This window comes from Mirounga leonina, unplaced genomic scaffold (genome assembly GCF_011800145.1).
Source record: "Mirounga leonina isolate KUSES-001 unplaced genomic scaffold, KU_Mleo_1.0 Mir_91, whole genome shotgun sequence".
Classification (NCBI taxonomy): domain Eukaryota; kingdom Metazoa; phylum Chordata; class Mammalia; order Carnivora; family Phocidae; genus Mirounga; species Mirounga leonina.
In genome coordinates, this window is record NW_023270839.1 from 25,168,352 (window position 1) to 25,185,712 (window position 17,361).

General features: G+C 36.4%; 1 protein-coding gene across 1 annotated transcript in view; it reads right to left on the minus strand.

Moving 5' to 3' along the window:
• SECISBP2L (SECIS binding protein 2 like) overlaps positions 1 to 17,361 on the minus strand; it is a 61,444-nt gene that overhangs the window by 21,369 nt on the left and 22,714 nt on the right. The window contains exons 8-14 of the mRNA XM_034994628.1: positions 15,620 to 15,754; positions 13,860 to 13,940; positions 12,955 to 13,122; positions 12,677 to 12,818; positions 8,773 to 8,942; positions 7,844 to 7,976; positions 6,066 to 6,228 (exon numbers count right to left, since the gene is read on the minus strand). Of these exons, the coding sequence (XP_034850519.1) occupies positions 6,066 to 6,228; positions 7,844 to 7,976; positions 8,773 to 8,942; positions 12,677 to 12,818; positions 12,955 to 13,122; positions 13,860 to 13,940; positions 15,620 to 15,754 (992 nt within the window). The remainder of the gene's footprint in view (positions 1 to 6,065; positions 6,229 to 7,843; positions 7,977 to 8,772; positions 8,943 to 12,676; positions 12,819 to 12,954; positions 13,123 to 13,859; positions 13,941 to 15,619; positions 15,755 to 17,361) is intronic.

Consider the following 17,361-nt stretch of genomic DNA (forward strand, 5'->3'; position numbering starts at 1 on the left):
ATGAAACCAAGAACCGTACTCTGATAAATAATATTTATATGGACCTAGATGGTATTTTGCTAAGTAAGTCAGACAGAGAAAAACTACCATATAAATTCACTTACATGTATAATCTATAAAACAAAGCAAGTGAACAAATTAAAAAAAAAAGAAAGAAACAACCATGAGAATGAACTGATGGGTACCAAGGGGTAAAGGGTGGAAAGATGGGCACAATGGGTGAAGAGGAGAGGAAATATAAGCTTTCAGTAATGGAATGAATAAGTCCTGGGGATAAAAGGAAATATAATAGGAAATATAATCAATTATATTGTAATAGCACTGTATGGTGACAGATGGTAGCTATACTTGTGGTAAACGTAACATACAGACTTGTCAAATCATTATGTTATACACCCGAAACTAATGTAATGTTGTGTGTCAACTATACTTAATTAAAAAAAAAAAGGACAATAATGAGTCTTTAAGCCAGATTCATCAAGAAAAAAAAGGGGGACCCAAATAAACAAAATCAGAAATAAAAGAGAAGTTACAACTGACACCACAGAAATACAAAGAACCATAAAAGACTACTACGAAAATTTATACATTGATAAACTGGATAACTGAGAAGAAATGGTTAAATTCTTAGAAATACATAATCTTCCAAAACTGAATCATTAAGAAATAGAAAGTCTGAACACTGTTTACTAGTAATAAAATAGAATCAATAATCCAAAAAATCCCAACAAAAGTCCAGGACCAGACAGCTTCACAAATGAATCTATCACACATTTATTTTTTTTAAATTTCTTTTTAAAGATTTTATTTCTTTGAGAAAGAGAGAGAGTGAACGAGAGAGACAGCATACAAGCTGGGCAGAGAGGCAGAGGTAGAAGCAGACTCCCCGCTGAGCAGGGAGCCCAATGCAGGGATCGATCCCAGGACCCTGGGATCATGACCTGAGCCAAAAGCAGACGCCTAACCAACTGAGCCACCCAGGTGCCCCTCTATCACACATTTAAAGAAGAGTTAATACCTATTCTTCTCAAACTATTCCAAAAAATAAAAGTAAGGAACACTACCAAATTCATTCTAGGAGACCCTGATACCAAAACCAAAGACACTACAAAAAAAGAAAGTTATAGGCCAATATTCCTGATGAACATAGATGCAAAAATCCTCAACAAAATATTAGCAAACCAAATTCAATAATACGTTAAAAGATCACAAACCACTATCAAAATGGCATTTATTCCAGGGATGCAGAGATAATTCAATATCCACAAACTAATCATCATACACATTAACAAAATGAAGGATAAAAATCATATGATCTTCTCAACAGATGCAGAAAAAACATTTGACAAAATTCAACATCCATTTATCGTAAAAATTCTCAACAAAGTAGGTACACAGGGAATGTAACTCAACATAATAATGGCCATATATGACAAACCCACAGTTAATACCATACTCAACTAGAGAAACAAGACAAAGATGTTCAGTCTTGCCACTTTTATTCAACATAGTGTTGGCAAGGACATGGAGAAAAGGGAACCCTCATGTACTACTGGTGAGAATGTAAACTGGTGTAGCCACTACAGAAAACACTATAGAGGTTCCTCAAAAAACTGAAAATAGAACTACCATACCATCTAGCGATTCCATTTCTAGGTATTTACCTGAAGAAAACAAAAACATGAATTCATAAAAGATTTTTGCACCACTATGTTCGCTGCAGCATTGTTTATAATAAATCAAGATATGGAAGCAACCTAAATGTCCATAGATAAATGAATAAATAAAGAAGATGGGGGTGTGGCTATGTGTGGAATATTATATACTGCATGTGGCATATTACTCAGACACAAAGAAGAATGAAATCTTGCCATTTGCAACAACATGGGTGGGCGCAGAGGGTATTATGCTAAGTGAAATATATCTGAGAAAAACAAATATCGTATAATTTCACTTACATGTGGAATCTAAAAAACAAAGTAAGTGAACAAAACAGAAACAGACTCATAAATGGAGAGAAAAAAATGGTGGTTGCCAGATGGGAAGGAGTGGGGTTACAGGCGAAATAGGTGAAGGGGATTAAGAGGTATAAACTTCCAGCTATAAAATAAGTAAGTCAAAAATATTTTAATAACTTTGTATGGTGACAGATGGTAACTAAAACATCGTGATTATCATTTCATAATGTATATGAATGTCAAATCACTACACAGTACACCTAAAACTAATATAATATTGTGTATCGCTACACTTCAATTAAAAAAAGGAACAGAACAAACCAATATGGTTTGGATTCCTACCAATTTTACTTTCACCCCGGGATTCTTTCATGTGTCATTTTTAAATGTAACATCTGCACAAATCTTAAAATCCTAAAATCCTTCATAGCAATAACTGTTAGTTCAATATTATTTACTGACAGGCATTTTAAAACTTAGAAATATTTGCTGAAAAACAAGCAGGTTTATGCAATAGGTTCACTTCATGTAAGAGGGTTTTAGATTGGTTAGAGAGGGTTTTTTTTTTCTGAAAGGCCAGTAATATAAACAAAAAAGCAAAAGCATTTGAGGAGGAAAAACCCCTTATTAAGGCACTGTGCATATAGGATGTAAGGCCAAATCCCAAATTTAGTTATAAACATCATCTGTTATAAAAAGAATGTATTTACAGTCAAAGCACTTTCATCTCAAATATACAACCTAACCCTACACCTAAAGGAGATGGAGAAAGAACAGCAAATAAAGCCTAAACCCAGCAAGAGAAGAGAAATAATAAAGATCAGAGCAGAAATCAATGAAACAGAAACCAAAAGAATAGGAGAACAGATCAATGAAACTAGGAGATGGTTCTTTGAAAGAATTAATAAGATTGATAAACCCCTGGCCAGACTTATCAAAAAGAAAAAAGGACCCAAATAAATAAAACATGAATGATCACAACCAACACCAAAGAAATATAAACAATTATAAGAACATATTATGAGCAACTATATTCCAGCAAATTAGATAATCTGGAAGAAATGGATGCATTCCCAGAGACCTATAAACTACCAAAACTGAGCCAAGAAGAAACAGAAAACCTGAGCAGACCCATAACCACTAAGGAAATTGAAGCAGTAATCAAAAATCTCCCAACAAACAAGAGCCCAGGGCCAAATGGCTTTCCAGGGGAATTCTACCAAACATTTAAGGAAGAATTAATACCTATTCTTCTGAAGCTATTCCAAAAAATAGAAATGGAAGGAAAACTTCCAAACTCATTTTATGAGGCCACCATTACCTTGATCCCAAAACCAGACAAAGACCCCATCAAAAAGGAGATTTACAGACCAATATCCCTGATGAACATGGATGCAAAAATTCTCACCAAAATACTAGCCAATAGGATCCAACAATACACTAAAAGGATTATTCACCACAACCAAATGGGATTTATTCCTGGGCTGCAAGGCTGGTTCAACATCCACAAATCAATCAATGTGATACAATACGTTAATAAAAGAAAGAACAAGAACCATATAATCCTCCCAATAGACGCAGAAAAAGCATTTGACAAAGTACGACATCCTTTCTTGATTAAAACTCTTCACAGTGTAGGGATAGAGGGTACATACCTCAATATCATAAAAGCCATCTATGAAAAACCCACAGCGAATATCATACTCAAAGGGGAAAAACTGAGAGCTTTTCCCTAAGGTCAGGAACATGGCAGGGATGTCCACTATCACCACTGCTGTTCAACATAGTACTAGAAGTCCTAGCCTCAGCAATCAGACAACAAAAAGAAATAAAAGGCATCCGAATCAGCAAAGAAGAAGTCAAACTCTCATTTCTTGCAGATGATATGATACTTTATGTGGAAAACCCAAAAGACTCCACCCCAAAACTGCTAGAATTCATAAGGAATTCAGTAAAGTGGCAGGATATAAAGTCAATGCACAGAAATCAGTTGCATTTCTATACACCAACAAGACAGAAGAAAAGAGAAATTAAGGAGTCGATCCCATTTACAATTGCACCCAAAACCACAAGATACCTAGGAATAAATTTAACCAAAGAGGCAAAGGATCTGTACTCAGAAAACTATAAAATACTCATGAAAGAAACTGAGGAAGACACAAAGAAATGGAAAACGTTCCATGCTCATGGACTGGAAGAACAAATATTGTGAAAATGTCTATGCTACCTAGAACAATCTAGACATTTAATGCAATCCCTATCAAAATACCATCAACTTTCTTCAAAGAAAAATTTGTATGGAACCAGAAAACACCCCGAATAGCCAGAGGAATGTTGAAAAAGAAAAGCAAAGCTGGTGGCATCACAATTTCAGACTTCAAGCTCCATTACAAAGCTGTAATCATCAAGACAGTAGGGTATTGGCACAAAAACAGACACATAGATCAATGGAACAGAAGAGAGAGCACAGAAATGGACCCTCAACTCTATGGTCAACTAATCTTCGACAAAGCAGAAAAGAATATCCAATGGAAAAAAGACAGTGTCTTCAACAAATGGTTTTGGGAAAATTGGACAGTCACATGCAGAAGCATGAAGCTGGACCATTTCCTTACACCACACACAAAAATAGACTCAAAATGGATGAAAGACCTAAATGTGAGACAGGAATCCATCAAAATCCTAAAGGAGAACACAAGCAGCAACCTCTCCGAACTCAGCCACAGCAACTTCTTCCTAGAAACATCGCCAAAGGCAAGGGAAGCAAGGGCAAAAATGAACTATTGGGACTTCATCAGGATAAAAAGCTTTTGCACAGCAAAGGAAACAGTCAACAAAACCAAAAGATAACTGACAGAATGAGAGAAGATATTTGCAAATGTCATATCAGATAAAGGGACAGTACCCAAAATCTATAAAGAACTTACCAAACTCAACACCCAAAGAACAAATAATTCATTCAAGAAATGGGCAGAAGACATGAACAGACATTTCTGCAAAGAAGACATCCAAATGGCCAACAGACACATGAAAAGGTGCTCAACATCATTTGGCATCAGGGAAATACAAATCAAAAACCTCAATGAGATACCACCTCACACCAGCCAGAATGGCTAAAATTAACAACTCAGGAAACAATAGATGTTGGCGAGGATGCGGAGAAAGGGGAACCCTCCTACACTGTTGGTGGGAATGCAAGCTGGTGCAGCCACTCTGGAAAACAGTATGGAGGTTCCTCAAAAAGTTGAAAATAGAGCTACTCTACGACCCAGCAAATGCACTACTGGGTATTTACTCCAAAGATACAAATGTAGTGATCCAAAGGGGCACATGCAACCCAATGTTTATAGCAGCAATGTCCACAATAGCCAAACTATGGAAAGAGCCTAGATGTCCACTGACAGATGAATGGATAAAGAAGATGTGGTGTATATATATACACAATGGAATATTATGCAGCCATCAAAAGGAACGAAATCTTGCCATTTGCAACGACGTGGATAGAACTAGAGGGTATTATGCTAATAAGCAAAGTAAGTCAATCAGAGAAAGACAAGTTTCATATGATCTCACTGATATGAGGAATTTGAGAACCAAGACAGAGGATCATAGGGGAAGGGAGGGAAAAATGAAACAAGACAAAACCAGAGAGGGTGACAAACCATAATAGACTCTTATTAATCTCAGGAAACAAACTGAGGGTTGCTGGAGTGGAGGGGGGTGGGAGGGATGGGGTGGCTGGGTGATGGACATTGGGGAGGGAAAGTACTACGGTGAGTGCTGTGAACTGTGTAAGACTGATGAATCACAGACCGGTACCCCTGAAATAAATAATATATTATATGTTAATAATAAACAAAAGAACCCCCAAAAAACAGAACAAAAAAATAAAATAGAGATTTCATTTAAAAATAAAGCACTTTCACATGAACACTGATAGCTGACAGAAGCCAAATGCTTTAAATAAAACTAGGTATTAAAAAAATTTGAAAGAAGTATCTTTGAAGTTTCGTATGCTCAACCCACCATGTAATGACAATACTGCATTCAGAGCTACAATCAAGATACTTAAACTATTCAACCTCGGATAATGAGACTAAAACTTACTCTCTAAATCTTTTGCTGTGGATTTTGGTTATTGTTGAAGATGCCATCGGACTGCCTATCCCAGAACTAGCCGGAGAGCCTTGTGACACAGGTGTCATACAGTATGGAGAGTTCTGACTTGCTGGAGAAAGTGAAGTATCACTGGGCATGCTCAGTCCAGCATCTGTAGAGATGTGGGGTGAGGGAAAAAAATTTACAAACTTCAAATGCTGAAAGACTATATATTGATCAACACTACTTAGAATGGCAGTTGTCTTTTGTATAACTTTCAAATTCTCCAGAAGCTAACAAGTTGGGCATTGTTTATATCACAACATCTCTCACATTCTATAAAAATGAAGTCTTCCTATTATCTCTTAAAACATACTCTTAAAAAACTTATAGACTGTGCTTAAAAAGCACAGTCTATAAGTCTCTACACAAGGGACGATATAAAACACGTATTCTAGAGGATTTAAATTGAAGAACAAAGGTAGTAACTTCTGAACCTCTTTCCAGATCATATCATCCATCTCCTTTATCTCTATTTTTTCACTTCTAACTGTCTAAAAATTCCCATTGCTGCTGGCAATGATGAATTCTACCTCACTCATTCTCTCCACACCCCTCCTGATTTCTTCAGACACCACCCCAGTTTCTCTCTTATTTGGTCTTTGCTTCTGTGCTCAGGCAGCCTCATTTTTTAGATACCATCTCTTGACCGGATTACTTCCTTCATTTGCTGCTTCTTTCCTAAATGGCTAAACTCAGGAAATGAGTTATTATTTGTATTCCAGTCCACTAATTAGCAAAGTTACACATGTATCTTCTTGTCTCCCTACCGGGATAAGCTTTTTGTAGCAGGACCAATCCACTCTTTATCTTTATTACATTTATTACATTTCCTGACCTTCCCACCCCCAACCCAGTTACATTTCCTGACTTTCCCACCCCCAAACCAGTTACTAAAGTACACATGATAGGTGTTCAATAAACACCTAAATGAATACTGAAATTTATCCATTTTTGAATGAATGGATAAACCTAAATACAAAGGAAAGGATATTCAATTGAGAGTAAAGGGGAATCCCAACTAAGTATGTCCTAACTGAACAATCTTTAGAAACAAACTCTTTTCTAAACACAATGGAACAGTGCCAGTTAATATGTGTAAAACAGACTTAAATGTGTTGCAGAACGGAATACACATATGTCAGCAGAAAAAGGGACCTAGCAGGTATCTCTTAAAATCTCTCTTCCACAGTAGTAAAAATATCAGAAGGAATGTGCAGGTTTGCTTGAGGTCCTACCTAAAATTGTATGGGACTGAAGCTTATTGACCAAATGAATTCTGCACTACAAGAGGCTTTGTAATTCTCTATTCACTCACTGTGGTATATGTATTAATTCATGAAAGCAAGAAAGAAAATCAACAAAAGCAATCCATTGAAAAATAGTCCTGTGAAGAAAATAGCCAGTAGTATTCAAATTCAAAAGAAGACAAAATGAAAAGAACTATGAGTTATAGAGGATGCATGATGAGACCATAATTATTAGTATTTACAACAAATTCAGGCCTTAAGCCTCAAAAATGTCACAAACCTGCTATATAACACCTGCTCCTTCTCCCTTTTAAATATCTCCCTACAAAAGCATCTTCAAAAGAAACCACTCTCAAAAATAAAGAAATGTAGATAAAATATGGAGCATATCCTGCAATTAGGATAATAACTAGTGATGGCTTATCAATTAAAATACTCTGGACCATTCCATGATAAGGGAGAAAGGGGTGATCTTACCTTCTTGGGAAACAGTCTCCTGTGGCAAATCATCAATAAAATCTAAGTGCATTTCTACTGGTTCCTCAGATCCCAAAAGGTTGTGGTCCACAGTTAAACGGCCCTTCTTTTCCTCTCTTTCTTTCAAAATAACCTAAAAGTCATTACCGGTCTTTAATTACTGATCACTCTTTGATGTACTGAATGATGAAAACGTTCACTATTACACAGATATAGTTCACTTACAAATGGACATGAGGAGTTTGGTTGGCTGCATGTTTAGCTGGCTACAATGAAACTGACTGGCAAAAAAGTAAATGTAATTTTAGATACTGTAGTTGAAAGAAGTACTATATCCAAAATAAAGGAAGGCAAATATGCTAATAATGCTACAGATATCAAACCACATGTTTCCCTCTTTAAATCCTGATTGACAAACTACAGAGTTTCCACAAAAATGGATAAAATAAAAAGTGTGAAAACCAGGTCATACAGTTACAATAGATTTACATTTTATAGTTTTTAATTATTTGGACATGGATTATCTCACTCTGCTCCTAACAATACTAAATTAAATAGAGCAGATATTATCCCGACTTACAGATGAAGAAGATAAGGGTAAGAAAGGTTTGCCTAAAACTATATAATTTAGTACCAGAATCCAGGGCTTCTGATTCCTATGGTCCAATTTTTTGGATGCTAAATGTTTAACTTTTTTTTTTTTTTTTTTTTTTAACCTTACAGAAATTCATCGTCCAGGGCCTTGTTCAATACGGAAAGAGAATCGTGATGCTGATGATATCCCCAATCTCCAATTAACTAGTCATCATAAAGATATACGCCTATGACTATCTCATAATAATCTGTTGGCTCAAACACAACTACTTTTGCAAAACAGATTTAAATCCTTATTTACCTTGTAAGATAAACATCCCCAGATGTTGGTTTACCTTTTTAAGTGCTGTGGGCCGTTTTAGTTTTGCAATTTCCTTCTCTTTTCCTTTCTTTGCTTTAGAGGAAGTAATGTCCAAAGAACTAAAGGATGTCAAACAGGGCTGACTTCTGGTTAAAGGTTTTCTGTTAGTAGAGTCTTTAGTGTGAAAAGAAGCTGCAGTAACCACTAAAAACAAACAAGAATATTAGTTTTACTATTATTACCAACACCACATATTATGAAAATTTCCAATGATAAACCTACAAGAACATCCTCTTCTTGTGGGGAAAAACAGACATCATAATAGTAGGAGTAGTACAGGGCCATGCAGTGTTTATCAGATACAGCTTTTATGCATCCATTTAGCCTCCATAAGATAAAGATGACAAAGCCAAATGCAATTAACTAATTTAGCAATCCAAAGCAGGGACAAATAAATTATTAGTTCTACTCCACCACAGCAACCCTCAAGCATGCAATTCCTTGCAACTGGTCTCCAAGCAGAACCACTCAACCTCTGAAATTTCAAAATTTTGCACCTGTCCTTAATTCCTACTGAATCTTACATAAGAATCACCCTTATATAAAACACATAGTCTGTCACTCCTCCCCTCATTCCAGCCTGCCAGTGAAGAATGATTTTCCTCTTTGGCTGCACTCTTAGTAGTTCTTTTATACCTGATTGATACCCTCACCCTCTAGTGGCTACCCCAATCCTTTAACAGGTCCAAAGACTAATCTCAATTCTCTCACTCTAGCAGCAAAAAAGCTTTCCTGCTACTTCCCTGAGAGCTGCTATCCAATATAAACATATAAGCCACCTGAGAGGAGGCAGTAGGCATCCTAATTCCTGTCCAAGGCTTATCACCCCCTCTCCTCTTAATCCCATCTCCGGATTAATTCCTCAAGCATCTTGCTCTGTCCCTTTCCCCTTGCACCTTTCAAGGTCCTCCTTGACCCCTGATTCTTTTCCCTAACTCCCAATAAGAAGCTAAAAATCTCCTGTATATAGAAGAAAGAAAAACAAAAAACCCAAAAAACAGACAACCCAACAAAACCCTTTCCCTGACTGGCTTCCCCTCAAGCTAAGGTACTATCACTCCCCTTTCCTTCTCAATAGTCTGCTTTATCGGTTATTAATACTGATGTGGATGCTATCTAGCTGTATCCAAGCAACGAGGTAAGCCTAGGATCCTCCTACCCCGCCATCTTCCCCAGAGGTCCTGAAATAATCTGTTTTCTCATTATCACGTCCCAGATCATTACAATCTGGCCTCTGCCCTACCCACGCACTCACAACCACTATTGTCAAGATCACACATGAACTTGTAATCGCTAAATCTAATTCTCTACTCTAGTTTTTTTCAGCATTTGATAAGAAAGACCACATCCTCTTCCTCAAAATTCTGTCCTTACCTTGTATGACATTACACTCTCCTATTTTTCTTACTCTTTCTCAAACCTATTTTTTTAGTTCTTCCTCTTGCTGTCCTTTAAGTCTGAACATTCAACAAGGCTTTATCCCTGAATATATTTTTCCTAACTGTTCTTTCCCCTGACAACCTTATGTATTTCCACAGCTATACATCCAACTCTATTTAAAACTCACTGACTTCGGGGTGCCTGGGTGGCTCAGTCGGTTGAGCATCTGTCTTTGGCTCAGGTCATGATCCCAGGGTCCTGGGATCGAGCCCCACGTCAGGCTCCTTGCTCAGTTGGGAGTCTGCTTCTCCCTCTCCCTCTGCCTCTCTCCCCTGCTCATGCACTCTCTCTCTGTCTCAAATGAATAAATTAAAAAAAAAAAAATCTTAAAAAACAAAACAAAACTCACTGACTTCTAACCTAAAATGTACATACATAACTACATGTTAAGTAGGAACCACCAGAATCTCCCTAACTAGCATTTCAAATACAACAGGGCTGGAGTCTGTTCTTCCCAACAAAACTCTTCTTCCATAATCGTTGTTTGATATCATCAAAATCACCACAATCCTCTAACTAGGAGAGTTTGGAGTCATGGAGTCACCTTTGACCTGTTTCCACATTCCATCAGTTAAATAAAAACAACAACCACCACCACCACCCCATCAATTCCTCACAATCCTTTCACATATCTACAATAGTCTCATTCTTTTCTTGGACTTCCCAAGAAATTCAATTTCTTTGTAATCAATGCTTTCCAACTTAAACACTGGTGGCAGTTTAGAGGTTCATCTCATTTCCATCTGATAAGAATCCTACTCTCCTTTCAAAGCCCAGTCCAAATGTTATCATACATGAAGGCATTCGTAACGTCTTCCCCATAATCTCCCTGTTGACATTAATCACTCTTTTCTTCTGCAAGTTCATAAAACTTTGGCTGGTACCTTTCCTAAGGCACAGGTCTTTATTAGTTATTTGTGTATGTCTTTCCCCTCGACTAGATTATAAGCCTTTGACCACAGGAATATCTTAATCTATAATTCCACACCATGCTTTCCATATAGATATCTATAATTGTATATATCAACATGTAGTCAATGAATCAAAGTTATAACAATGAAGCCATTTGAAGTATCACAGGTTAACAATCTCTTCTCCACAGTAATCAGTTAACATTTATTGAGTGACTATAATCTTCCAACCAGGTGACATGCAAAATAACCCTGTAGCAGGTACTATCATTACCTCCATCTTAATGTCAGGAAATTGAAGCACAGCAAAGTTAAATAAGTTGCCAAGGAACTACATGGAAGAACAGGATTCAAACCAAGGCAGCTCAACTCCAAAGCTCCTGCTTGTCGCCATGAAGCCATACTGCCTCCAGAACACTCTAACTCTCAGTTCCACTGAGATGTAACTGCCACTCTAACCCAACTCAACAACATTCAACTCAAAAGCTTAGTATGCATTCAATATTATTTTTACTAATAGTAAAGCTAAGGTTTATACTGGACAAGTAACTAGCTATAGATTTAAACATTTTGCAGACAGAATTAAAGTTATACACTGCTAATTATCTTTTTGTCTAAAAACAACAGACCCTTTACATAGAAACAGAAGAAATAGAATATTCCAATTCTCCCTTTTAACACTGGGCTTTTTGTTGGTGCCCTTCCCTTTCCTTTATATTATTCCTCTCCGTCTACAACAAAGGCTATGGAAAGAAATGAGGGAGCACATAAGAGCTGCTGAACTCTAAATTTGACAAGGTTTACTAAAATATACATTAACATTTCAGTAGAAAGCCGAATCATTCATTTTCTCTCTCTCTCTCTCACACACACACACACACACACACGTGCACACACCTCTTGATCAAAACTCCTATGTTTCCTATTATCCAATTTTAAAGTTATAAAGCCAAATTACTTGTGATTCTTATTTCAACCTCTGAAAAAGAAAAACATTAGCTGCTTCACAGTGTACACCAACTGACATGTGAACAGAGACCTAAAGGACGTACGAGAACAAACCACACCAGTACATGAGGAAAGAGAGTTTCAGGGAAAAGACAGCAAGCACAAAGATACTGAGCTAGGAGCATGCTTGCTGTGTCTGTGGAACAGTGAGGGGGCTGACTGACTAGAGCAGTGTGTGTCAGAGAGAATGGTGATGGGGGCAAAAAGGTCATAGGATCAGCTAAGATCTGGCCTTAGGAATCTGGCTTTACTCCAAGTGAGATCAAGAGCTACTAGAGGGTTTGGAGCAGTGGAGTGATATAATCCTGTTTGTATTTTTAAAAGATACTCCTTTTAAGATAGCCTGCAGTAGGTAACAGTGGGCTACCACAGTGTAGTACAAGGATGCGAGCTACAAGGGTAACAGGAGAGGAGCTGGTGAGTAGACTCTGGATTTTCTAGATAGATGCAATTAAGATTAACAATATTCAAAAACTATTACCAAAACCAAACAGCGAATTGCTCAGATCGTAAGATCACCTGTATATGCCAGAGGTCTGGTATTAGTAATCTGCCGTGCTTTCATCGCTTGTTGTTGTTTTTCCAGAGCTGCTAACATATCCCCCAAATCTAGCTGCACAGGGGTTTTATTTTTTTTTCCAGCTGCCTTTGATAAAGCTTCCTGCAAGGTAAATGGAACGTTTATTTTTTGTGATAGTATTAAAGTGTAGCAATTTATGATGATTTTATTTGTCACTCCTTCTGTCCATCCCCCCCAAACCTACCAATTACATCTGTTCATAAAAATGAATAAATACCTGTAGTTTTTTTTGCTCCATACTTATTTCTGAATATTCTTGAGCTGTGGCAAGGGCCGCTGCTAAAGCTTTCTTCTTCTGACTTTTTGCACGTTTAGGAACTGAGGTGGTAATGGGAATTGGAGTCTGAACTATATTGATTGGTGAGTTTTCAGGTAAATCATCCAACTAGGATAACCAGACAAAAACATTTGTTAGTGATTCCATAAAGGTCTAACCATAAGGAAAGACAATCCAGAATGTGGGATGTTTTACAGTGTATCTGGACTGGAATCTTTGAGGATTCAATGTCATAAAGAACAGAGTGAGATGGTGGGATCCTTCCAGCCTGGGAAATAGAGACAAACAGCTTAATGCAACTGGTGACACTTGTCTGGATCTTGGCCTCAAAACAAAATAACTCCCAAGTAAAGTTTTGCAACAACAGGGGAAATGGACTGTATGCTATATGATATCCTTTAATTAATGGTGTTTTCTCGTCTGTAACAGAACTATGGATTTTATTTATTTATTTTTTTTAAAAGATTTTATTTATTTATTTGAGAGAGAGAATGAGATAGAGAGAGAGCATGAGAGGGGGGAGGGTCAGAGGGAGAAGCAGACTCCCTGCTGAGCAGGGAGCCCAATGCGGGACTCGATCCTGGGACTCCAGGATCATGACCTGAGCCGAAGGCAGTCACTTAACCAACTGAGCCACCCAGGCGCCCAGAACTATGGATTTTATAGGAAAGTGTCTTTGCTCTGGTTATGTTGCAAATAAATATTAAGTACCAAATACATGGTTTTCTTCTCTACCATGGTGCCCCATATGTCTTTATGCTAACCTGTAATACTTCTTTTCAACATAGCCACAGTTCAAAGGATGTTCAAATATTTTGCTTATCTTTTTAAAAAGAGTCACTTACTACTTTTGAAGAAAGTTTCTGTTGAATAGTCTCATCTTTAGCATTTCCATTCTCATTTAGTTCTTGAAATCCATCTTCATCCTGAAATAATTTCACATTTTAAGTGAAAACAGTTCAAAGCAATAAACTCTTCAGAAAAATGTTTTATAATGCTTAAGAGTAATGAAAAATGGGGAAATAATTTTTAAAATTCTAATATTAAACTCAAGTCAGTCTTTTTTTTTTTTTTTTAAGATTTTATTTATTTATTTGACAGAGAGAGACACAGCGAGAGAGAGGGAACACAAGCAGGGGGAGTGGGAGAGGGAGAAGCAGGCTTCCCGCTGAGCAGGGAGCCCAATGCAGGGCTCGATCCCAGGATCCTGGAATCATGACCTGAGCCGAAGGCAGACGCTTAACGACTGAGCCACCCAGGCGCCCCAAACTAAAGTCAGTCTTAAAAAGGAAATCTCATTTCTCACATGCTACAACATAGTTAATTTCATTATTCAATAATGGTGGCATATCTATACATGTCCATTTTTTGGATTTGTGTCCATTTTAATTAATTAATTCTATTTTAAAAATGGATAGGTAATTGAAAAGAAATACAACAGGGTTTTTATCGTATTTCAGATAATCTGGAAAATATTTTCAACAGATGGTTTAATATGAATTTCATAAATATATTCTCTGTCCTGCAATACTACACATACCTGTAAATAAGGTTAAAAGTTTAAAAATTTAAAAGAAAATTCTATTCAATTTATTAACGAATATCCTCCTTTATAGTGAAAATTATATCTAATATCTTTAAGTATACGGATGGAACCAGTTATATGGTTAAGTGCAAATAATAAATCTACCACATGTTCTCAATAATTTAATAGAGATGCACTCTGAATTCCTTTAGGTCAATTACTAAACTTATCTAACATATTATTCATCTCTAGTCTCTGGCCTCAAGCACATTTTCCAGTTTAATTGCCATCTATTGACCCATTTTATAGAAACTATGCTCCAACAAAAAAGAATTATTCAAATGAGTTACCTGGGATGTTCACTATCTTGACACAACCAAATTCTACCCATTCTTTAAAGTCTTTTCCAAAGATTGCCTTTACCCTACTCCAAACCCAAAGGGATTTGTCCCTCGTTCAACTCCAACCACACCGAAGCAAGTACTAGGTGTGTATGCATCTACATTACTATACCGCAACTTCCCTAAGGCTACTGTGTTTACTCACTTAATGTATCATTCACAGCACCTTATCTTACACATATAACAGGCCTCCAAAAAAAAAAAGAGCCAGTTAGATGAATAAATAAAAATATTCCAAGCAGTATACAAACTTTCTGCCTATTAGAGAAAATAAAATATCTTTTTTCTTCTCCAAGATTCTCCTGGCTAGCAGCACAAATTACCGAGACTGAACCATTCAAACCTAAAAAACTTGACGAAGAGACTAAACAATAATAACAAAAATTAGGGAGAAAGTTTCATACTAGGAGAAACCCACATAAAATCAAGTTCTACCTCTCCATGTTACCTCAAAATGAATACTCATGACGGAAGTTATAAAAATAGACATTAATGAAGTTAATATTAGACTAACTATACATATCCAGGAGAAAAATGAATCAATACTTCTAAATAATTTATAATCTAATAGCAGAGTCACAGGTTAAGACATAAAAAGTACTTATCAGAATGTAAGAAAATGAATTTCTTAATGGGAACATTTACTCTAATAGTTTACAAATAGAATCTGAAAAAATACCTCAAAATATAAAGACTCAGAATTTGAGTCGCCTCTATGAGACTGACTGGCATTTAATTGCTTATTATCTTGTCTCTTTTGCAAATTCTGTCTTCTTTCTGAGGAAGTACTATGTCCTCGGCATCTGAATCCAACCTAAGTAAGCACCAAAAGAAAAAAATATATTATTTAAATGAACATTTTACTGACATATACTTACAGAAAAATACACAAAAGTATAAAACTCAATGAATTTTCATAAAGTGTGTAATTTATTATAAAAGGTTAAAGAGCATTTGACAAGTAAGATCATTTTAAGGAAAATTAAAAATGTGATAATGCAAGTTACTTCCCTCCTTCCCCCACCTCATACATGAATGTTTAACCAGCTTTACTCGTAATAGCCAAAAACTGGAAACAACCCAGATGTCCTTGATTGGGAGAACAGTTAAACTTACTGCGGTACATCCCTACTACAGAACAACAGTCAGCCACCCAATGGAACAAACTACTGATGTATTCGATAATCTGGACAAATCCCCAGAGAACCATGAAAGTGAGAAAGCCAATCCTAAAAGGACTGTATGAGTTCATTTATAAAACATTCTTGAAATGACAAATTATATAAAGGGGGGAACAGATCAGTGGATTCTAGGGTTAACAAGAGGCTGGGCAGGAAAGGAAAGGAATGTGGCTATAAAAAGGAAACATGAGGGATCCCTGCAGTGATGGATCTGTTCTTATCTTGATTGTATCAATGTCAATATCTAGGTTGTGACACTGGGCTGCAGTTTTGCAAGATGTTATCACTGGGAGAAACTGCACCCTACCTTTTTATTAAACTATTATGTCTTCTAACATCTGTGGTTTTATTAAAAAAAAAAAAAAATTCCTAAGAAAGGTAAAAAATTAAAACTCTTATTTCCAAGAAAGTAGATTTAGAACAAAATTTTCATCCAATCTGTAAATTATTATCCCATTAACAAATCTGTAAAATGTTCGACTGTCATAAGGGCAAGATTCTTGAGACATTTCAAGATCCTCCTCTTAAATACCCAATGCAGCTAACATGAAACACCTCTCTTAACCAGGACACCCAGAAGATGTGAAAAGTATGATCTTCATTACCAGTTACCACCAAATTCTAACAGTAAACAGAACCTGAAGTAGATCTACAACAGAAGGTGCTGATACACAGGCTTTGGATGATGAAATCAAAATTATGCACACAAAGACATGGAACCACCTACCAATTCCCGTACTAACTAACTGATCTAAAATGACTTGCTGATAAGAAATAGGATTTTTTTTTTTTTTTAAGAAATAGAATTTTTATACTCTTTTGGGAGGTAGGCTGCATGGCAGAACAATAAGCCAGAGAAGATGGTCATACACCAAATGTAATTCTTCCTTAGAATTGCACTGTGACAACTGGGCTACTTCCTATAACTAGATAACTTTCCAGATACCCAACAGTTTCTTAATTTTAAATATTTACTTCATTTTAAAATAGGCTCAAAAACATGGATAGTGATATGGACAGAGGAATACACACATGATGAAACAAATCTCAGTGAAATGTTAGCTAGCATCTAACTGGTAGCTGTATGAATGCTCTCTGTAAAATTACTTCAACTTCACTATTTAGCAATTTTTGTAAAATATTTTAAAAACTGGCTCATGAAAAGCTCATAGACTGGTAAACCAAATGCAATTTATAATGTCTAGGTAAATTAAAAAAAACCAACTTAATTCACATAAAT